This window comes from Astyanax mexicanus, chromosome 8, assembly GCF_023375975.1.
Source record: "Astyanax mexicanus isolate ESR-SI-001 chromosome 8, AstMex3_surface, whole genome shotgun sequence".
Taxonomy (NCBI): domain Eukaryota; kingdom Metazoa; phylum Chordata; class Actinopteri; order Characiformes; family Acestrorhamphidae; genus Astyanax; species Astyanax mexicanus.
In genome coordinates, this window is record NC_064415.1 from 12,745,842 (window position 1) to 12,770,738 (window position 24,897).

Consider the following 24,897-nt stretch of genomic DNA (forward strand, 5'->3'; position numbering starts at 1 on the left):
TTATAAACAGACCGTGTGCAGACAATTAGCAACAATCATTGTTAACTGTTAATACAAATCATTGAAATACAAAGAAAACAAAAGGGAAACAATGATTTGAACTACTGCTGGGCACTAGTGATGTGAAGGCGGGGGAGTCGTGGGTCCTCTCCACACCATGACACACAGCCACTGCCGGTCCCAGCTTTTCTGAATCAGGACTGATTAAGCAGCCAGCTGGGACTGGCTTAAAGATTCAGCCTTAACAATTCCTCGAGAGAGACGTTACAGGCGAGAAGAAGTCTGAGGCAGAACAGACCCTTAAAAGACTGGAAATCACAAGTGAAGCGGCTAGAGCCTCACTGGGTAAGCATTTTAAATTGTTTTTGGGTGTTGGTGGAGGGCATCTGAACCTAAATAAAGGTACATTTTGAGTTCACTCAGTCCCCATGTCTGTATTTCTGTGTGCCTCCTGACTGCCATCCTCAGGGGCTCTGTCACGATACAGACATTTTATCTTTTTAATCTAAAATATCCAAAAGCGCTCGTCATTTCTGAAGTTGTTAATCGTCTTACCTGGTTACCGGCACCTCCCACCGACAAACGCACGCAGATTTTCTAACCATTCCGCACCGAGGACTGTACCAAAAAAATTCCAGCACTTTCTACACAAACACCCGGTGGGTTTAAGCATTTAGTTAGCTAGAAATAAATCCTACCGTTTCTAAAAACTGCAGCGTAATCTCTCTCCGGTGAGGAACCGTGATTAATTGTGAAAAACAATAATTATCTCTCCTTTAAATTTCTGTGGCTCGTTAAGTGCCTGATTTCTCAATTTTCAGTCAGAAACCCGTGTTCTGAAGTAGTGTCCATGTGTCCATGAGTTTCTCCGCGCTGTATGTACATGAGGTCAGCACATGATATGAACACATGGGCTTGTTTTGAATCATTGATTCACTCAATGTGTCGACTCAACCAAAAGCGTCTGAATACCAAACAGTGAGTGTTCTGTCCTTTTCTTCTCTGACGTGAAAACGCTGAGGCCTGGCTTAATTAACGCACACTCTTCAATTCCGTTGCATTTAAAATTATTTCTTTTTTATCCACAGACACAGTGACACATGAAAAGTTAACTGATTTAGTCCATGATCCTATACAACTGCATTTAATGAAATGAATGAGTAAGAGCGTGGCCAAAAAGTGTTTCACCAAGCTCCCGTTTCCAACCACCTCCACCAAACTACCCCACGTCATATACCCTTCGTCCTTGTGATGAGATCACAGGTGTGTCATCACAAAAAAAAAAAAAAAATTAAACATTACAAAACCATAATTAATTATTACAAAAATATAATTCAAATTTAAAACAAACATCAAGAATTCCAAAAAAAGCTCTGGGTAAATCTGTAAAAACAGTAAATATTTCATAGAGAAGATTAATATTCTAACATCTCTGCAGTGCTAAAACTCTACATAAACCTCCATACATTTTACTAATTATACTAATAAAAAAATATTAAAATTATGATTTTCTAAAACCCTGAAAGATTCTTTGATAAGAAATCACTAAGATCTGTAACATATTGACAATGTCAGTTTAAATATAGATAATACTCTTACCAATGTTAAATTGATTAAAGTCATGTAAATGAGCTCACCTTTTACAGTGAGTGTAACAGAGTTACTGTACTGTGATGATGGTCGGTTACTTAGTTCTCCTCTACACCGGTACTGATCTCCATTAATCACAGCATCTTCTCTGATGGTGAGAGTGTTGCTGTTCACAGTGTAATACACAGACTGATACACTGCAGACCATTCACCCCCATTATTCCTCTTATACCACTGATAACTCCATCCATCATAACCAGTAATCTCACACTTCAGAGTGACTGACTCTCCAGTGAACACAGTACTGGCTGGAGCTACAGTCAGTGTAGGTGTGGGTACATCTGTAAGAAGAGAGGAGAGAACAGAGAAACTCTCATAGTCAGTGTTGGGTAATGTGGTATAAAGTACAGTGTGTTATAGTGATACAATTATACATTATAGTATAAACTTTTTAAATCACAGTACAGTTAGTGACTTTATAACAGTGTCTCACACATCTCTATGAGAACAATATTGATGAACTGCAGTGGTAAAGAAACAATTTCATTTTGTCAAAAATCAACACACATCTGCCTAAGCCATGAACAAAAAGTGGATTAAAACCAAATATTAAATGTCTGTGACGTTGCCACAAAAAATGTAACAATGAAAATAATGAAAATCCATCTAGATATCACTGCCAAATACCAATCAAGAGCATCACAGTTTAAATACAGATCTCAAAGTTAAGGTTTTGCATGTAAAGATTTTAAAGACTTTAATTTGTCCATTAAGCAAGTCCAGCTGCACATATACATTAGTCCTGTTGAAAGGCATAACTTAGTGATGGGCCTTTTCAGATCATTGGTTTGTGTCTTAACACGTACTTTGCGCACAAACCCTTTAGTATTGTTCATAGTTTACACAATTCATCCCATACACCATGAGTCTAGGGGAGCCGGTGCTGGTGCCTTTTTGTTTCCACCGCTCGCATCACAGGTTCTCAGCCGGTTCTGTTCTGGCCCCACAACTTTGCTGGTCTGGAACCAGCGAACCTGTGATGCGAGCGGCCAAAGGGCGGGGCGTTGAAGCGTCTCCGGGGTAAAGTTGTTTACAAACCTCACCTCCATTCATAGCTAAGAGCAGCAGAAGCAGTTAAAATGAATCAAAATAAATCAACAGTGCTCCACCGAGGATAGCAGCACAAGTTTCAAAAGGAGCTCGGGTTCCGCCGTGTTGTTTTCAAATCGCCCCCTGACTTCTGTTTCCACCCAGATTCACATAAGTAGTGAGTGACTCCTTAGAGCAGTGGAAACACGGGACGGTTCTTAAAAGGTTTGTTGGTGGAAAAGAGGTATATTAGGAGGACTAGATCCCCTACTGAGAAACTACTGTGCCATTTTTGATGAAGCTGCATTAAAGGAGAATATTTTTTAGCCCACCTTTTCCAAAACAGATCACTAATGTATTGAACCTGTTTCCAACGTCTTTTTCCATAAGTCTCGTGCTTACTGAACAGTCCAGGTGGTAAAGTGGGTTTCTCTTTTAACAGCAGTGGGTGGTTTGGTGTTAATGCTTCAAGATCATGGGGGTCATCACTAGATGGGGTTATTGGTCAATCATTTAGAATAGCCTCAATTTCACAGAATATGGTGCTGAGCCATTCATCATCAACTGTTTGTTGCTTGGTGACAGAAAATAGGATCTTTTTAATTGCTGTACTAGACGTTCCCAGATGCCACCGTGATGTGCTCCATAAGGTGGATTAAAGGTCCATTTTATTCCATCCTGCTCTGTATTTTGTTTTGATTCAAACTTTGCAGGGCTTGTTTTAGCTTACAATTTGCGCTTGCAAAATGTTTTTCATTATCTGACCTTATTTCTTTGACTTGTTCTCTTCGGCAGATAAACCTTCGTAGAGCATTAATGCAAGAGTCTGTATTAAGAGTATGAGCCACTTCTAGGTGGACAGCACGACATATTAAGCATGTGAAAAGGACACCATATCTTTTAATGGAAGGTCTTCCTCTTTTTACCTCAATAGTAGTCCATTCCGACCAGAGTGAATGGGGGAAGATCCATTGAAAGTCTATCAGAAGGTCAAACATTTTTTGTTCTCCAGGTTTTTGACACTGTCGGCGGCATGTGATGCATTCCCTAATGATCTTTCTGGACAAAGAATTGGCATGAGGAATCCAAAACTGTTATCGAAGAGTGGAAAGCACGTGATTCCTACCACTATGGCTAACTTTGTCATGCACATAGCGGAGAACAAGTTTAGAAACATTACTGTTCTTGGGTAAGATGACAGGATATTTTCTTCAGGTAATGTAGATTTGCTCAGCCGACCGTCTACTCAAAGAATACATCTGTTATTTTAGGATCCAGTTTGCGCAGATGACTGGATATCTCGTTTTAGTGGGACAAGACTTTTCCATTGGCTGAACAGTCACAGTATTGTTCTTCCATTGTTCTTGGCCAATGAGAGGGTTTATAAAGAAAGTCTGGTCCATTAATCCAGGTTTTACACTGAAGGAGAGCTTTGGCTGATAGGCCATGTGAAGCTGCATCAGCTGGGTTCTCATTTGAAGAGATATGCCTCCACTGATTTACCTTAAACAGAGAATGGATAATGGAGACACGATTTGCAATGTATGTCTTGAATCTTTTCCTTGTGTTTGCAATATACTGAAGAACTGTCATGCTATCTGACCAAAATATGGATTCTGCCCATGAGAATTGCAGCTCTGTTTTCAGCATGAGATCCAGTCGTACAGCTAGGAAAGCTGCTGCTAGCTCCAGTCTGGGAATGGTAGTACATTTGAGTGGTGCTACTTTAGCTTTTCCAAAAGCAAAAGACACGTGGACTTCGTCCTTAATATTTGTGAGCTGAAGGTAGGATACTGCACCATAGTCCACCTCACTAGCATCACAAAAGTAATGCAGCTGTGCACTCGTGATGTCACCAAATTCTTTAGGGAAAAAGCTTCTGTCAACACTAAAAGTGTTAAGAAGATGAAGCGATCCAAGCCAATTCTCCCAGGCGCATGCTGTATCTTCAGTACAGCTTTCAAGCAATCAAGCAATCATCAACATAATCATTTTGTCGAATAGTGTTTATGACTTCTTCTCAATATTCATCTTGATGATCATCTGCAGTTTTAAGCAAAGCATAAGTTGCACAGCTTGGTGAGGATACTGCTCCAAAAACATACAGTTATTCTGTGCTCTACGAGTTCCTTAGACAGTTTTCTATTTGGCCACCAAAGAAAGCGCATGAAATTCATGTCTTCCTTTGCTACCCTGACTTGATGAAACATCCCTTCTATATCAGTGATGAAGGCAAGAGGGCCTTGACGAAAGCGAAGCAATACACCCAGCAGGGTATTAGTCAGATCAGGTCCTTGGAGCAGTTCTTTATTTAGTGAGGTTATACCAAATGTTGCTGCACAATCAAACACTACACTCAGTGTCTTTTTTCAAGGATGATAAACACCGTGGTGTGGCACATACCATACTTTTCCAGCCTCAGGCTGCAACTCACTCTTGGGAACGGCTTCAGCATACCCTTTTGTCATGATGTCGTTCATAAAGGTTTTATATTCATCATAGAATGCTGGATTCTTTGCAAACTTTTTCAACAGATACTGAGCTCTTTGTTGGGCTGTTTGCTTGTTGCTGGGCATCATCACATTGGGGTTACGAAAAGGAAGTTTCAAGTAGTCGTGACCATTTTAAAGGTCAGCTGGCTCTGATGTTATCTTCAAGAACTGTTGATCTTCTTGTGATAATTCATACTTTTCTCTATGATGCTGTTCTATAAATTCATGGTTATAATGTTCTATTAACAAGTTCTCCAAATTTGCAATGAATATTTTATTCACTTGAGCAGAAGAACTGTCTATTCCAGTTCCTCAAAAGCCAAGTGGGCCATTGATAACCCAGCCAAGAAGGGTTTTAACAGCGTATGGGCCACCACCTCACTGTTTATTATCTGCCAAGGTTCCAAAGCTTTTGGTGCATTGACACCTATAAGCAGTCCAATGCTGGCATCGATTGGAGTTAAATCAACGTCCTTAAGATAACGCCATGTTTTATATTGGTTCTCTTTTAGAATGTGCATGTAACTGGAATTGAATTCTGTGTAAATACATCAGGCAGTTTAAAGAACTGGTCACTCTCTAATGCTGCAACTTCTAAGCTAGAAATTCTACATCTGGCTATTGGCTTTTCCTGGCCTATTGTTTTTAGAAGGATTTTTGTTTTCTTACCAGGAGCGTTAAGCTGCATGGAGAACTCGTCAGTGCAAAATGTTGCTGAGCTCCCAGGATCAAGAAAAGCATATGTTTGTATGCATTTTGTCCCTTTTTCCAGCTTCACTTTAACAGGCACAACTGCTAGAGCGCACTCTTTTGTTACAGCCCCAGTACAGCTACCAGTTGCAAGAGAGACAACTGCATTGGAACCTGTCTGTTCTTTATTACTTTGTTTGTTTTGTTTCACCTTTGTTTGGATGTGCAAGATAGTTGGGTGACTTTGTTTACACACACTGCAAGACATGCGTTTCTGACAACTTTTACTTATGTCTCCTTTTTGTAAGCATACTAAGCACATTCCATTAGCCTTTAGGAACTCAACCCTTTTGTTATTTCATTTGGTTTTAAATGTTTCACAAATTTCCACTGAATGATTTTTGTTGCAAAACATGCAGGGCTTTGTACAGGCACTTGAACCACAAACTGCTGTCGGAGCGGCTTGTTATTCTGATACTGCAAGCTTGTACGCTTGGACACTGAAATTGCTAAGACGGCTGTAGCAAAACTAATTCCCCTGTTATTTGACTTTAAAGCAGCTTTGTTTTGCAGTTTTGTCTCTGGAGTTTTATTTGATCTTTGAATTTCTCCAAAGACTGGATCATGCATTTTACGAGATTGTTTATCAACAAATGCAAGTAAATCTTTGAACGTGGCTCTCTGTTTGTGTTTATCATATGTGTTACAGACAACTGTTCTCCATTTGTCACAAAGCTTGAATGGTAATTTTGACACAATTGTCTTTAAATTGGACCAGGTTTCAAGATCTGTAACATAACCCATGTCTTGCATTGTGTTGTGGCAGTTTTTCAGGAAAATTGCATAAGATTTGAGTCCAGCTGCATCCTCTGCCCTAATAGCAGGCCACTTCAATGCCTTGTCTTTAAAAGCAGACGTGATTTTGATTTTATTTCCATAATGCCATTTAAGTTGTTCTTAAGCTTTCTTGTATCCTTTATCTGGTGACATATGAAAGCAACTACGCCCAAGATTCCTTGGTTCTCCTGAAGTGTATTTTTCTAGGTAATACAGCCTTTGTTGCATATTACTTGTTTGCTCAAAAGCTTTAATAAAAAAGCTAAACTGAATTGGGTCGCCATACAAAAACAGGAATCTCTCTTTGTGGTAACTGAGACAATGCATGTTGCTTTACCAACAGCTCTGTAATTTCATTTTGTTTTTTTCAAAACACCAACAAGTGGATTTACATCACTTGCATGTAAGGTGCTGCTTCGAATTTCTTTTGTACCTTTAATATTTTGTTCACTTTCTACCTTTAATTTTAACCCTAGATGGAGTGGGTTTTTGTATTAGGGATAGTTGGTCCGAATATATTCTTTGTCTTGCTTGAACCCTTTTTTCTGTCATTGGAAATTGACAATAATTGGAATATATTTAGTTGATGTTCTAGACGAAAATGCGAGATTACTAATCTCTGCGTCTTCATATTGGGATTCTAAAAGCACTTTTATTTTAGCTTCAGCTTTGGCTATTTTAGTCTGCAATTTAAGTTTTTCTTTCTTGGCTTTTATCAGCGCTTCTTCCATATCTAACTCAATTTGCAGATTGCCCAAACAGTATAGTGCGTTGTACTCGCGCTTCAGACAGAGCACTGGACGCTTTACTGCCCCAACTAGAGACATTACTGACAGCCTTTTCGGCGACTTGGGAAACTGTAACTTGTGGAGTTACAGTATCAGCAGCTGCTTGTACAGGTTGTCCATCCACCTAATCAGCTTGCAGCCAAAATTCAACACCATAACAAAACTCCTTATAATGCGCCAATTTTGGTTCATACCAGTCATTATGATCATGTTCCTTTTCTTCATCATACCAGCTATTAATGCATTTATTTCATTGCGCTTTCGCATAAGGACACCCAGCTTTACTCTACATGATGCAATTAATTTAAATTAATTTGTTTATATCCTCTTCTGCTTGTTCCTGCATTATCCTGTTTTCTTTAATAGATTTTTCCAATACATAAACTTCATCAGTTCATTTAAAGTTTTATAAGTTATATTATAATAAGTTATATTATCCATTGTGTTGAATTAGCAAGCAGCAAGTATTTACCAAACAAATTATATTTAAATATAATATAATCTTATTAATTAAATTGTACTGTTCTATAATATGGTGTACTTATACTATTATATATTATTTATCATATCAGTGGCATAAAACAACTGCAATCATTTCTGGGACAATGTATGATCCAAACATAATCAGCTGTTGTGATGGGACTAATAGGGATCCCAGGTTTCAGATTAACCAATGGGGTTTGATTGTTGTTAGTTTAAACACAATATATCTTGTACTAAACAACCTTTTTAAGAGTACTTGTGTTGATGTGTGTATACAATTTGTTGAATAATAAGAAGAAAGCACAGCATGAAAGTGTAAAAAAAAAACTTGTATTGCCTTTACTGGTAACCATACGAATCTGAAACTCTATAGAAAACAACTACAAAAAATAACATTAAATTATTTATTTTTACTCCAAAATATAAAGTGATGAATGCACATCTGCAGCATACAGTGTGCAGTACAGTATGTTCTTCTGGATGTTTTTTTTTGTTTGTTTATACCACTTCTTTCGGATTTACACATGTTAATTTACCATAATTACATCACATATTATTTTTTCCTCTCACCAAATAAAGGGTGAGTCAAAAGTCACAGGACACCCTTTTATTTCATAAACAAAAGGTGGTGATATATCATATCAATTTTATTATAAATGAATGGCTGCAACCAGATTTGAATAACTCTACAAAGGTTATCAACACAGAAATGTAAAAATTCAGACCAGCATTCCATTTGAAAACTTGCCCTTAATCCAAGATGCAATAAGTTCATGTTCAGACAAAAAGATAGGCCTGCTCACCCAGATATTCATATGTCATTTTCATTTTTGTTTCTGAAATAATAGGGTGTCCTGTGACTTTTGACTCTGTATAAAAGCAGTAAACTTACCTCTCACTGTAAGAGTAACTTTATTACTGTTCTGTGATGATCTGGGTCTGTTATCTCTCTCTCCTCTACACCAGTACTGATCCTGATCTGCTGCTGAACTGATGATGAAGGTGTTGATCTGAGACTCTGAGACTGCAGGTCTACTGCTGCCTTTATACCACTGATATCTCCATCCATCATGACCAGTAATCACACACTTCAGAGTGACTGACTCTCCAGTGAATAAAGGACTCCATCTGGGCTCTATAGTTAGAGTAGTTGCAGGTAAACCTACAGAAAACACACCAATCAAATACATTTTACTTACAGTGAAAATAACCACTAAACCCTAAATACTGATGTAACACTTCACAGCAGTAATGAGAAAAGTCAACCAAATTCATCATACTTGGTGGGCACTTGGCCGGGGCACAGATGGAATTTGACCTTTGCCATTACCACATCCATGAAGTAAAACATACACATAAACACTAGTGAGCTCACTAGTGAGTTGTTTCTGCTAAGAAATGACACAGCAAATATCGACATGTTTCTTTTACAGATGAAGAAAAATGAAGAAACTGTTTCTCAGTATGCTAAATATAGTCTGATAAACAAATCAAAGATCGACTTATTTAAAATGTTTTATAGAGAAAAACTCATCTGACACAGACTGTGATACAGAATTGCTGGGTTCAGTAGTTATGGGGTGTTTGGTCTGATGTTGCCTTAAATTTGTATTTATTTTGTTGTTTATCAGACTGAACTTCTTTATTATTCTTAAACCAGCTGTAATTCACTCAGTGTGTTCTCTTGTCTCTATTTCATATGTAAGACTGACAGTCTCTCCTAGAAAAACTGCAGTCCCTTTCAGATTCAAATTAAGTTTAGGTGTTGTCTTTTCTGTTAGAATTCAATAACAAGTCTTTATCTTTTATATAAAAAATGTATATTCACAATTTATTTAACAGTTTTTTACAACTGCTAAGAAGTGTTTACCAGTACTTTAGACACTGTTTCTAAACTCAGCAACACACCCACCTCATACAATGAACTGGGATGGGTTTCCCAAAAGCTTCGTAACGCTAAGAACTTCGTTATCTCGTACTTAAGATTGATCGTTAATTAAAGAGTGTTTCCCAAACCAGTGCATAACTAAAGTACTACGTAAACTTGCTCGCAGATTAATGAGTAATTTGACCCAGTCGTTATTTAAAATATTTTATGGGGATTCTGCATGCAGTTCAGCACCTTAAACACCAGGGGCCGCCAATTTTGAGGGAAAAATATATTATTTCTGCGGTTAAATCAATGATATTATATTATATTATATTATATTATATATATTACCAACTTTGTATGTAGCTTGTAGTCTACTTGGACATATTTGAATTGACCAAGGAAACCCACAAATAAATCATTAACCATATTAGCGATGGTAGAGCTTAATGCTGCAGTGCAATCAATGAATTCCTGCAGATGATGCTCACGTTCTAAAGGCCCTGTCCCACTGCGATTGCGTCTAAATATCCACTAAAGTACGTCCAAATTTCAGTGGACGCAGTTTAGTGGATATTTAGTGGATATTTAGTCACAATATGGACGTAGTTTAGTGGATATTTAGTGGATATTTAGACGCAATATGGACGTAGTTTAGTGGATATTTGGACGGCACCGTCCAAGTGGACGTAGTTTAGACGTTGCCGTCCACTTTAGACGCAAAAGTGGTTTTGGTACCTCCCAAAATTTTCGGAAAAGACGTCGTATTTTAGTGGATATTTGGACGGCACGTACAGGTGGACGTTTACGTCCATAAAAATATTTTTCTGGAGTCCATCGCTTTTCCACACTTTCGAAGATGCCAGCCAAGAGGAAGGGTTCCGCTAAGACGGCCGCCGCCAAGCGAATTTGAACATTGAAACTGTTTTTAAAATGTACTTGCATATTTGATTTTTACATGTCAATGCTTTGCATGTTTCTGCTTTCTTCCTACAGCCTTGAAAAGAATTATTTTTTTAAACAAAGCATTGCAAAGGCCCTTCTCAGGGCCTATAACTGCTCCCAAAAGAGTTGATTATCGAAACAATGAAAGAAACATGAAACATGCAAACATGCAAACATGAAAAAAAAAATCGTCAGAAGTAAAAAATATTTTTTTTGCATTACATATGCTTAAAAACCCCTTTAAAACACATTTAAACATTAAAACATAAAAATACTTAGAAATCAGTGATGCTGCAGGCGTCTGCTAGCCGCTAGTTTTTAGTTATTATACTGGCATTTGTTCAATGTTCTGGCTTTTTTCCCAGCCTATTGCTACTTTTAGATATAGGCATTGGCTACTGTTCCTGCACAGCATAACAAAAGAAAATATATTATGTATTTTCTATTTTTATTAGAAAAATAACAAATGAAAATAAACCCAAAATGTTGACAAAAATATAATCTAACGAATTTCAAAATATAGAAACGAAAAAGGTTAAAATGGTATTAATATAACAGTTTAACAGCTGGATCAAACAGTTATACGGATTGCTCTTTCTTGTAGCTCAAGAAGAAATGATGACTCAATCCCCATGTCTGTGTTTCTGTGTGCCTCCTGACTGCCTGGTCACAGTGGCCACGGCGCCATCCTCAGGGGCTCTGTCACGATACAGACATTTTATCTTTTTAATCTAAAATACCCGAAAACGCTCCTCATTTCTGAAGTTGTTAATCGTCTTACCTGGTTACCGGCACCTCCCACCGACTTACGCGCGCATATTTTCTAACCATTCCGCACCGAGGACTGAGCTCGCACCGAAAAAAGTTCCAGCACTTTCGACACAAACTCCCGGTGGGTTAAAGCATTTAGTTAGCTAGAAATAAATTCTACCATTTCTAAAAACTGCAGCGTAATCTCTCTCCGGTGAGGAACCGTGATTAATTGTGGAAAACAATAATTATCTCTCCTTCAAATTTCTGTGGCTCGTTAAGTGACTGATTTCTCAATTTTCAGTCAGAAACCCGTGTGCTGAAGTAGTGTCCATGTGTCCATGAGTTTCTCCGCGCTGTATGTACATGAGGTCAGCACATGATATGAACGCATGGGCTTGTTTTGAATCATTGATTCACTCAATGTGTCGACTCAACCAAAAGCGTCTGAATACCAAACAGTGAGTGTTCTGTCCTTTTCTTCTCTGACGTGAAAACGCTGAGGCCTGGCTTAATTAACGCACACTCTTCTATTCTGTTGCATTTAAAATTATAATTTTTTCATCCACAGCCACAGTGACACATGAAAAGTTAACTGATTTAGTCCATGATCCTATACAACTGCATTTAATGAAATGAATGAGTAAGAGCGTGGTCAAAAAGTGTTTCACCAAGCTCCCGTTTCCAACCACCTCCACCAAACTACCCCACGTCATATACCCTTCGACCTTGTGACAAGATCACAGGTGTGTCATCACACAAAAAAAAAAATATGAATAAAAAATGTAACATTACAAAACCATAATTCATTATTACAAAAATATAATTCAAATTCAAAACAAACATCAAGAATTCCAAAAAAAGCTCTGGGTAAATCTGTGAGAACAGTAAATATTTCATAGAGAACATTAACATTCTAACATCTCTGCAGTGCTCAAACTCTACATAAACCTCCATACATTTTACTAATTATACTAATAAAAAAATATTAAAATTATGATTTTCTAAAACCCTGACAGCTTATTTGATAAGAAATCACTAAGATCTGTAACATACTGACAATATCAGTTCAAATATAGGTATTACTCTTACCAATGTAAAATTGATTAAAGTCATGTAAATGAGCTCACCTTTTACAGTGAGTGTAACAGAGTTACTGTACTGTGATGATGTTGGTCGGTTACTTAGTTCTCCTCTACACCGGTACTGAACTCCATTAATCACAGCATTTCCTCTGATAGTGATAGTGTTGCTGTTTACAGTGTTATACTCATAACGAGGCACTGCATACCAATTATCCCCCCAATTATTCTTCTTATACCACTTATATCTCCATCCATCATAACCAGTAATCTCACACGTCAGAGTGACTGACTCTCCAGTGAACACAGTACTGTCTGGATCTACAGTCAGTGTAGGTGTGGGTACATCTGTGAGAAGAGAGGAGATAATAAAGAGACACTCATAGTCAGTGTTGGGTAATGTGGTATAAAGTACAGTGTGTTAAAGTGATACAATTATACATTATAATATAAATTCTTCTAATCATAGTACAGTTACTGACTTCATAACAGTGTCTCACACATCTCTATGAGAACAACATTAAAAAACTGCTGTGGTAAAAAAACAATTTCATTAAAGGGACTCAGTCCCCATATCTACAACTGCATTTAATGAAATGAATAAGTAAGAGTGTGGTCAAAAAGTGTGTTTCACCAAGCTCCCGTTTCCAACCACCTCCACCAAACTACCCCACGTCATATACCCTTCGACCTTGTAACGAGATCACAGGTGTGTCATCACACACACACAAATTACAAAACCATAATTCATTATTACAAAAATAACTCAAATAAAAAAACAAATGTCTGTAATGATGACACAAATTCAAAAATAAAAATAATGCAAAATGGCTATAACAGTGATCACAGTATAACAGACTGTGATCACACTCACCTGATACAGTCAGTGTAACAGCAGTACTGGGGTTTGAGTAGCGTGAGGTTGCTGTCTCCTTTCCTCTGCAGGTGTAATCACCACTGTCAGGCTTTGTAACAGGACTGATTTTATACTCATGTTCTTCACTGACAGAAGTAGGCGATTCTCTTTTAAACCAACTGTACTGCCAGTCAGAAGCAACTTCTCCCAGTATGGAACACGTGAGAGTGACAGTCTCACCAACGAACACCTGGTTATTAGTTATGGATGCCACAGCTTTTGGTCTCTCTGTGGAAATAAAATAAAATTTTTTAGAAGAAGTATTAGCATAGAAGTGTTTATTAACCTGTACTAATGATATGTAAATTTGTTACACATACAGGTGCTTTTGGCTGTGATATAAGTGTCTAATAGATAAACATGTCATAATGATTACATTATCATTACATTACATTTTTTATCAAACAATATATGGGCATAAAATCAATATATATTTTTTTCCTCACATTAATATTGCCCACTGTGTTTAATTAGCAAGCAGCAAGTTTTTACCAAACAAATTATATTTAAACACTTTACTGTTCTATAATATGGTATGCTATACTATTATAATTTCATTATATCAGTGGCATAAAATGATATGAAAATGTCAAAATATCTTTTCAACTACAATAATTTCTGGGACAATATATGATCCAAACATAATCAGCTGTTGTGATGGGGCTAACAGGGATCCCAGGTTTCAGATTAACCAATGGGGTTTAATTGTTGTTAGTTTTAATACAAAGTATAGTACTAAACAACCTTTTTAAGAGGACTTGTGTTGATGTGTGTATACAATTTGTTGGATAATAATACTGGAACCACAGCATGAAAGTGTAAAAAACTTGTATTGCCTTTACTGGTAACCATATGAAACTCTCTGAAACTCTTTAGAAAACAAATACAAAAAATAACATTCAATTATTTATATTTACTCCAAAATATAAAGTGATGAATGCACATCTGCAGCATACAGTGTGCAGTACAGTATGTTCTTCTGGATGTTTTTTTTTGTTTGTTTATACCACTTCTTTCAGATTTACACATGTTAATTTACCATAATTACATCACATATTATTTTTTCCTCTCACCAAATAAAGGGTGAGTCAAAAGTCACAGGACACCCTTTTATTTCATAAACAAAAGGTGGTGATATATCATATCAATTTTATTATAAATGAATGGCTGCAACCAGATTTGAATAACTCTACAAAGGTTATCAACACAGAAATGTACATTTTCAGACCAGCATCCCATTTGTAAACTTGCCCTTAATCCAAGATGCAATAAGTTCATGTTCAGACAAAAAGATAGGCCTGCTCACCCATTATTTGCTAGATATTCATATATCATTTTCATTTTTGTTTCTGAAATAAAAGGGTATAAAAGGGTGTCCTGTGATTTTTGACTCACCCTGTATAAAAGCAGTAAACTTACCTCTCACTGTAAGAGTAACATTATTACTTTTCTTTGATGATCTGGGTCTGTTATCTCTCTCTCCTCTACACCAGTACTGATCCTGATCTTTTGCTGAACTGATGTTGAAAGTGTTGATCTGAGACTCTGAGACTGCAGTTTTACTGCTGCCTTTAAACCACTGATATCTCCATCCATCATGATCAGTAATCACACACTTCAGAGTGACTGACTCTCCAGTGAATAAAGGACTCCATCTGGGCTCTATAGTCAGTGTAGCTGCAGATAAACCTAAAGAAAACACACCAATCAAATACATTTTACTTACAGTGAAAATAACCACTAAACCCTAAATACTGATGTAACACTTCACAGCAGTAATGAGAAAAGTCAACCAAATTCATCATACTTGGTGGGCACTTGGCCGGGGCACAGATGGAATTTGACCTCTGCCATTACCACATCCATGAAGTAAAAACATACACATAAACACTAGTGAGCTCACTAGTGAGTTGTTTCTGCTAAGAAATGACACAGCAAATATCGACATGTTTCTTTTACAGATGAAGAAAAATGAAGAAACTGTTTCTCAGTATGCTAAATATAGTCTGATAAACAAATCAAAGATCGACTTATTTTAAATGTTTTATAGAGAAAAACTCATCTGACACAGACTGTGATACAGAATTGCTGGGTTCAGTAGTTATGGGGTGTTTGGTCTGATGTTGCCTTAAATTTGTATTTATTTTGTTGTTTATCAGACTGAACTTCTTTATTATTCTTAAACCAGCTGTAATTCACTCAGTGTCTTCTCTTGTCTCCATTTCATATGTAAGACTGACAGTCTCTCCTAGAAAAACTGCAGTCCCTTTCAGATTCAAATTAAGTTTAGGTGTTGTCTTTTCTGTTAGAATTCAATAACAAGTCTTTATCTTTTATATAAAAAATGTATATTCACAATTTATTTAACAGTTTTTTACAACTGCTAAGAAGTGTTTACCAGTACTTTAGACACTTTTTCTAAACTCAGCAACACACCCACCTCATACAATGAACTGGGATGGGTTTCCCAAAAGCTTCGTAACGCTAAGAACTTCGTTATCTCGTACTTAAGATTGATCGTTAATTAAAGAGTGTTTCCCAAACCTGTGCATAACTAAAGTACTACGTAAACTTGCTCGCAGATTAATGAGTAATTTGACCCAGTCGTTATTTAAAATATTTTATGGGGATTCTGCATGCAGTTCAGCACCTTAAACACCAGGGACCGTCAATTTTGAGGGAAAAATATATTATTTCTGCGGTTAAATCAATGATATTATATTATATTATATTATATATATTACCAACTTTGTATGTAGCTTGTAGTCTACTTGGACATATTTGAATTGACCAAGGAAACCCACAAATAAATCATTAACCATATTAGCGATGGTAGAGCTTAATGCTGCAGTGCAATCAATGAATTCCTGCAGATGATGCTCACGTTCTAAAGGCCCTGTCCCACTGCAATTGCGTCTAAATATCCACTAAAGTACGTCCAAATTTCAGTGGATATAGTGGTTTAGTGGATATTTAGTGGATATTTAGACGCAATATGGACGTAGTTTAGTGGATATTTGGACGGCACCGTCCAAGTGGACGTAGTTTAGACGTTGCCGTCCACTTTAGACGCAAAAGTGGTTTTGGTACCTCCCAAAATTTTCGGAAAAGACGGCGTATTTTAGTGGATATTTGGACGGCACAGGTGGATGTTGACGTCCATAAAAATATTTTTCTGGAGTCCATCGCTTTTCCACACTTTCGAAGATGCCAGCCAAGAGGAAGGGTTCCGCTAAGATGGCCGTCGCCAAGCGATTTTGAACATTGAAACTGTTTTTAAAATGTACTTGCATATTTGATTTTTACATGTCAATGCTTTGCATGTTTCTGCTTTCTTCCTACAGCCTTGAAAAGAATTATTTTTGAAACAAAGCATTCCAAAGGCCCTTCTCAGGGCCTATAACTGCTCTCAAAAGAGTTAATTATCAAAAAAAATCGTCAGAAGTAATAAATATTTTTTTTTGCATTACATATGCTTAAAAACCCCTTTAAAACACATTTAAACATTAAAACATAAAAATACTTAGAAATCAGTGATGCTGCAGGCGTCTGCTAGCCGCTAGTTTTTAGTTATTATACTGGCATTTGTTCAATGTTCTGGCTTTTTTCCCAGCCTATTGCTACTTTTAGATATAGGCATTGGCTACTGTTCCTGCACAGCATAACAAAAGAAAATATATTATGTATTTTCTATTTTTATTAGAAAAATAACAAACGAAAATAAACCCAAAATGTTGACAAAAATATAATCTAACGAATTTCAAAATATAGAAACGAAAAAGGTTAAAATGGTATTAATATAACAGTTTAACAGCTGGATCAAACAGTTATACGGATTGCTCTTTCTTGTAGCTCAAGAAGAAATGATGATTCACTAGAAAAAACAACCATATATAGTTGGAAGTCGACGTCCGAAAAGTGGACGTCGACGAACAAATTTGGAAGTCGGCATCCAACTTCAATTTAGACGGAATATGGACGTAATTTGGACGCAGTGTTTTCTGATAAATTTGGACGTACTTTAGTGGATATTTAGACGCAATCGCAGTGGGACAGGGCCTTAAGCAAAACTGCAAAATCTCCAAGTCTGTGTATTCTGTAACCAGGCTGTTACTGTGGCATGCATGCACCTGTACACAATGCCCACCAGGCCAGGGATTAGAGCACAACACAATATATTTAATAAATTAATAAACAAACTATTTGTAAAACATCTAAAAAGTTTAATGTGTTTATTTATTTAGTCGTGAATTTCAACGTTTTTTGTGGGCATAATAGTGAATAAATACTGCATATTAGCAGTGTTGAATCGATTAAGCACACTTTTTCAGAGTAGGAGACAACAAAGATGTTCTTTAAACTTGTTTGTTAGCTCTTTGGGAAACTCTCGCAGAACTGGCTCGTTCTTTTCTCACGTCATTCGTTAATTCATTCGTTATTCGCTAAGATTGATCGTTTTCGGGAAACCCACCCCTGAATAGTTGATTTTCTGCACAAAAGTACATTTTGTTGTCACAACACAAAAACCTAGATCCACATCAACTAAATCTTTTAAAACACTAACGCATGTTCTCTGTTCCAGAGCTACGTGTAATCAATCACTGTGCAACCACTGTCAAAATAATAAAAGTAAAATATAAAATTTATAATAAAAAATGTACTTGAGTTTCAAATGTGTGCAACATATTGTATACAAGTAATTGAGTGATATTTATCATATAGAACTATGGTGTAGACAAAAATTTGTCTGTGGCCAATCATTCAGTAAAACAATAGTAGGGACATGACATTGTTGTCAAACTCTACAAAAATGTTTTTATAAACATCATTAGCCTCTGTTCCATATGTGCACAATTAAAATACACAAATACAAGAATAATCCTTACTTTTATTTGAACACCACCAACCATTCTTACTCCTCTCCCTCTCTCAAATCCTGGAAAAAACTATTTTGTTCCAGAGGTGTCAAAAAACAAAGAACTTTGTTACGTTACTTAAGTAGAAATTAGGGCTGACCCGAATAGCGTTTTTTGAGCTCTGGAAATTCAGCACTGATCGGTAGCAACAGTAAAATATTAATATACTACTATCTTAGGGTTCATAAATGCACAGCCATGAACTTACTGTATTATTTCATTTAGTCTTAGTTATGTCAATTAATTAGACCTGAGAAGTGCAACACATAAATAAACAAAAAGGCAGAATTTTTAACACTTAAAAACACTTCTGTTGTCACAATTATTCCACTGGTCCAAAAAGGAGAATTCACCGAGTTGGTGGGAAGAACTGGCAACATCTCTGCTGTTCAGAAGCTAAGATGCACAACATAATGCAAATGTTGATGCCTTTTTTATTAATTAATGCCTTATAGTTTTGATACTTATAAGATATCTTTGTTGAAAATAATTTAACTTATTTATCGAAGGACTAATAATTAAATTATTATTAAAACTTTTTTTTTATTTCTATTTGCGTTTGCAGTTTGGAAAAGTATGTTGTGAATTAAAAAATATACTGTAACTTGCTTAAAAAAGGAAACCAATTGGTCATTCATTATTAAGTGAAATGACTTGTTTTCTCTTGTGTATTTTTAATTACTCTTCAAGCAAACAAATATGTTTTATCCATTTACTCAATTAATCAAATCGATTTTTCAGTAGAATACTCGGTTACTAAAATAATTGATAGCTGCAGCCCTACATCTGTGATAGTGAGATTAATGAAGACTGTATAGATGTGATAGTGAGATTAATGAAGACTGTAGAGATGTGATAGTGAGATTAATAAAGACTGTAGAGATGTGATAGTGAGATTAATGAAGACTGTAGAGATGTGATAGTGAGAGTAATAAAGACTGTAGAGATGTGATAGTGAGATTAATGAAGACTGTAGAGATGTAATAGTGAGATTAATAAAGACTGTAGAGATGTGATAGTGAGATTAATGAAGACTGTATAGATGTGATAGTGAGATTAATGGAGACTGTAGAGATGTGATAGTGAGATTAATGAAGACTGTAGAGATGTGATAGTGAGATTAATAAAGACTGTAGAGATGTGATAGTAAGATTAATGAAGACTGTATAGATGTGATAGTGAGATTAATGGAGACTGTAGAGATGTGATAGTGAGATTAATGAAGACTGTAGAGATGTGATAGTGAGATTAATAAAGACTGTAGAGATGTGATAGTAAGATTAATGAAGACTGTAGAGATGTGATAGTGAGATTAATGGAGACTGTAGAGATGAGATAGTGAGATTAATAAAGACTGTAGAGATGTGATAGTGAGGGTAATGAAGACTGTAGAGATGTGATAGTGAGGGTAATGAAGACTGTAGAGATGTGATAGTGAGAGTAATGAAGACTGCAGAGATGTGATAGTGAGATTAATGAAGACTGTAATGAAGACACTATTACTCTCACAGATGTAATAGTGAGAGTAATGAAGAAAGTATAGATGATCACACTTACCTAATACAGTCAGTCTAACAGCAGTACTGGGGTGTGAGGAGCGTTTGGTTCCTGTCTCCATTCCACTGCAGGTGTATTCACCACTATTAGGCTTTGTAACAGGACTGATTGTATACTCATGTTCTTTATTGACAACAGCAGTTGATTCTTTAAACCAACTGTACTTCCAGTCAAACCCATCTCCTCCCTCTATGGAACAGGTGAGAGTGACATTCTCTCCAACGAACAACTGGTTATTAGTTATGGATGCCACAGCTTTTGGTCTCTCTGTAGAAATAAAATAAACATTTTCAGAAGAAGTTTAGCATAGAAGTGTTTTATTAACCTGTACTAATGATGTTAACTTTGTGTTAGGTGATATAAATTTGTTACACATACAGGATGTGATATAAATGTCTAATAGATAGACCTGTCATAATTATTACATTATCATTACATTTTTTTTATCAAATAATATATGAGCATAAACTCAATATTTCATTTTTTTTTTGCTCACATTAATATTGTCCATTGTGTTTGATAAGCAAGCAGCAAGTTTTTACCAAACAAATTATATTAAAATATAATATAATCTTAATAATTAAAACTTTACTGTTCTATAATATGGTGAACTTATACTATTATATTTTTATCATATCAGTGGTATAAAATGGTATGCAAATGTGAAAATATCACTTCAACTGCAATAATTTTACATTACATTACATTACATTACATTTCATTTGGCAGACGCTTTTGTCCAAAGCGACTTACAATAATGAAGTACAAAAGTAATAGGAATTAAGATAATCCGTTTTTTTAGGGGTTAGAAGTAGTTAGTGTGTTAGAGGTGTTAGGAGAGTAAGTGCTCTTTGAAGAGCTCTGTCTTCAGGAGTCTCTTAAAGATAGTGAGAGATTCTCCTGATCTGGTAGTGGAAGGTAGTTTGTTCCACCATTGGGGAACTCTGTATGAGAACAGTCTGGATTGCTTTGTGTGAGTGTTTGGCAAAGCGAGGCGACGTTCATTGGAGGAGCGCAGCGGCCGGGAGGTAGCGTAAGCCTTCAGGAGCGAGTGCAGGTAGGAAGGAGCCTGTTCTGTCATCACCTTGTAGGCGATTGTAAGAGTTTTGAATTTGATGCGAGCATCAACTGGTAGCCAGTGGAGCTCAATGAGCAGCGGGGTGACATGTGCCCGTTTTGGTTGGTTGAAGACCAGACGTGCTGCTGCATTCTGGATCATTTGGAGTGGTTTTACTACGCAGGCCGGGAGGCCAGTTAGTACGGCATTGCAGTAGTCGAGGCGTGAGATGACAACTGCTTGTACCAGGAGTTGGGTGGCCTGTTGCGTCAGAAACAGTCTAATTTTCCTGATGTTATAGAGCGCGAAGCGGCAGGATCGAGCAACTGAGGCCACATGGTGCGTGAAGGAGAGCTGGTCATCAACCATAACACCCAGGTTCCTAGCAACCTTTGTCGGTGAGAGAGAGAGAGAGTCGATGCTTATAGAGAGGTTGTGTTGAAAGGATGGTTTTGCTGGTATGACCAGAAGTTCAGTCTTTGAGAGATTTAATTGAAGGTGATGCTCCTTCATCCAAGAGGATATGTCAGAGAGACACTGCGATATTCGTGCAGAGATTGAGTTATCTTCAGGTGAGAATGACAGGTATAGCTGGGTGTCATCAGCAAAGCAATGGTAGGAAAAGCCATGTGAGTGGATAACCTGACCAAGAGAGGCAGTGTATATTGAGAAGAGAAGGGGACCCAGTACCAAACCCTGGGGAACCCCAGTAGATAGGGAGTGGGCTGAGGACTTGCCACGACACCTTGAACGAGCGCCCAGTGAGGTATGATCTAAACCATGACAGCACATTGTCTGAGATCCCCATGTTCGAGAGTATAGTTAGGAGGAAGTCGTGGTTGACCGTGTCGAAGGTGGCTGAGAGGTCCAGCAGAATGAGCACTGAGGACTGGCCTGCAGCTCTAGCAGTTTTCAACGCTTCAGTCACAGACAACAGAGCCGTCTCGGTAGAGTGTCCTTTTTTGAATCCAGATTGGTTCTGGTACAGGAGGTCATTCTGGGAGAGGAAGCCGGAGACCTGATTTAAAACTGCTCTCTTGAGTGTTTTAGAGAGAAAGGGTAGTAGTGAGACCGGTCTGTAGTTGTCAACCTGGGCGGGGTTGAGAGAAGGCTTTTTAAGCATTGGTGTCACATGTGCTTGTTTGAAAGCAGTCGGGAATACACCAGAAGTTAAAGAGGCATTGATGGTGTGAGTGATAGCCGGAATGATTGCAGGTGCGATGGTTTGTAGTAGGTTTGAGGGAATTGGGTCAAGCGGACACGTAGTAGGACGGCTACGTGTTAGGAGAGCCAGTGTCTCGTTCTCAGTGAGAGAAGTGAACGAGGAGAGCGCAACGCCTTCGGTGGAGGGACACGGGGCTGCAGAGCATGTAGTAGGACTGCTACATGTTACATCAGTAAACTGGTTGCTGATGGCCGCCACTTTCCCAGTAAAGAATGATGCAAGTGTTTCAGCAGTAAGGCATGTAGCCGGAGGAGGAGGAGGAGGGTTCAGTAGTGATTTAAAAGTAGCAAATAGTTTCCGGGAGTCTGTGAGGGAGCTGAATTTATTGTGATAAAATTCAGCTTTAGCAGTCGTGATGCTGGGTGAGAAGGAAGCCAGGAGCAGTTGGTAGTTTTTTAGGTCTGCTTGTTTCTGGCTTTTAAGCCATTTTCTTTCGGCAGCTCGGAGTTTGGAACGTAGTTCCCTCAGTGAGTTATTTTTTAGCCATGGCTGCGGTTTGCTAGAGCTAATGGCTCGAGATGTAAGAGGACAGAGGTTGTCCAAACAGGAGCTTAGTGTGGAGCAGAGAGTATCAGTGGCATCATTTAAATTGAGTGATGAAAATGAGCCTGGTGGAGGCATGTTGTCAGTCACCAGCGAGGAGAACTGGTCTGCTGAGAGATCTCGAAGATTTCGACGGAAAGAGACCACCGTAGGAGTAGCTGTGGGTTTGTTTGAAATATGAATATTGAGGTGCAAAGGAGTGACAGTTAAAGAGTCGGTGTCACAGTTACGAGTGAAAATCAGGTCTAGATGTTTGCCAGCTTTATGTGTTGGAGGGCTGGGGACCTGCTCCAGTTAGAAAGACTGCATGAGGGATGAGAAGTCTGTAAAGTTGGTGCTGTCGTTGTGGATGTTCATATCCCCTAGAATGAGCATGGGACAATCTTGCTCAGGGATAGAAGACAGTAGCATGTCAAGTTCATGTGTGAACTCGCCCATTTGTCCAGGAGGACGGTAGATAACAATAATGGCAAGTTTTGCTGGAGTATTAACCAGTGTGGCATGATACTCAAATGAATTGTATGAGTTTGCAGGTAGTAGTGGAGTATGTTTTAAGCCATTAGCGATTAATAGGCCAGTTCCACCTCCTCGTCCTGATGGACGAGAAGTATGGGAGAAGGAATAATTATTGGAAAGAGCCGCCGGAGTAACAGTGTTTTCAGGTTTAATCCAAGTTTCAGTCAGGGCCAGCAGTTGTAAGGCCAGGTGATTTGCATAAGAGGCGATAAAGTCTGCTTTGTTAACAGCCAACTGGCAGTTCCATAGCCCAACAGAGAATCAGGTAGTGGTGGCCGTGGTTTGTTTTAGTGGCCGCAGGTTAGTATGATCCTGGCGCCTGTGTGTGTTTTTTCGCCTTCTGTGAGTACCGGAGATTACAGGAATGTGATGGGAGCACATTTTAGAAAGCAGTGGGACGGGCTGCCTTGTCGGTGGACTCGCGCAGGTAGACTCGCAGGTCTTTACCCGAGTTTGGTCTTCACACAACAGCTGACGCCTCGGCGAGTGTGAGTGATGTAATAGGACTCTAGATTGCGCACAGCTGCGGGCGATATATGAAATCAGCGCCACCAGACTGTCTTTTAAAGCTGTGAGTAACGCCCCCGAGGTCCGCAGACAGAGAAAGTGTGAATTAGGGGGTTTGCCACGCCCCACTCTAACGCAACTCGCCCAACCTTGTCCGAAAAGCGTACTGAAAAGCGCGTTTGCTGTTGCTGCTACAGCGTAGCTGAAGTGAAAGTAAAGTAAAAGAGCAGTCTGGTGTAGCTTGAAGTTCCTGTTAGCCCTGCTAGTGTGCCCTTGTGTTATTTAGGAAATCAGCGCCACCATTTCTGGGACAATGTATTATCCAAACATAATCAGCTATTGTGACGGGCCTAATAGGGATCCCAGGTTTCAGATTAAACAATGGGGTTTAATTGTTGTTAGTTTTTATACAAAGTATAGTACTAAACAACCTTTTTAAGAGTACTTGTATTGATGTGTGTATACAATTTGTTGGATAATAATACTAGAACCACAGCATGAAAGTGTAAAAAAACTTGTATTGCCTTTACTGGTAACCATACGAATCTGAAACTCTATAGAAAACAAATACAAAAAATAACATTAAATTATTTATTTTTACTCCAAAATATAAAGTGATGAATGCACATCTGCAGTGTACAGTGTGCAGTACAGTATATTCTTTTAGATGTTTTTGTTTGTTTGTTTCTGGTGTTTGTTGTTTTACCACTTCTTTCAGATTTACACAACAGATGTTAATTTATCATAATTTATAACATAACATATTTTCCTCTCACCAAATAAAGGGTGAGTCAAAAGTCACAGGACACCATTTTATTTCAGAAACAAAAGGTGGTCATATATCAAATCAATTTTATTATAAATTAATGGCTGCAACCACATTTGAATAACTCTACAAAAGTTATCAACACAGAAATGTAAAATTCAGACCAGCATCCCATTTGGAAACTTGCCCTTAATTCAAGATGAAAGATGCTCCATCTTTGGATGTAAAATAATTGGGTGTCCTGTGGCTTTTGATTCACCCTGTATAAAAGCAGTAAA

General features: G+C 37.7%; 1 protein-coding gene across 1 annotated transcript in view; it reads right to left on the reverse strand.

Moving 5' to 3' along the window:
• The window catches only part of LOC103046400 (titin), a 240,982-nt gene that overhangs the window by 21,774 nt on the left and 194,311 nt on the right, over nt 1-24,897 (reverse strand). Inside the window, exons 6-7 of the mRNA XM_049482788.1 lie at nt 1,638-1,931; nt 1,348-1,383 (exon numbers count right to left, since the gene is read on the reverse strand). Of these exons, the coding sequence (XP_049338745.1) occupies nt 1,348-1,383; nt 1,638-1,931 (330 nt within the window). The remainder of the gene's footprint in view (nt 1-1,347; nt 1,384-1,637; nt 1,932-24,897) is intronic.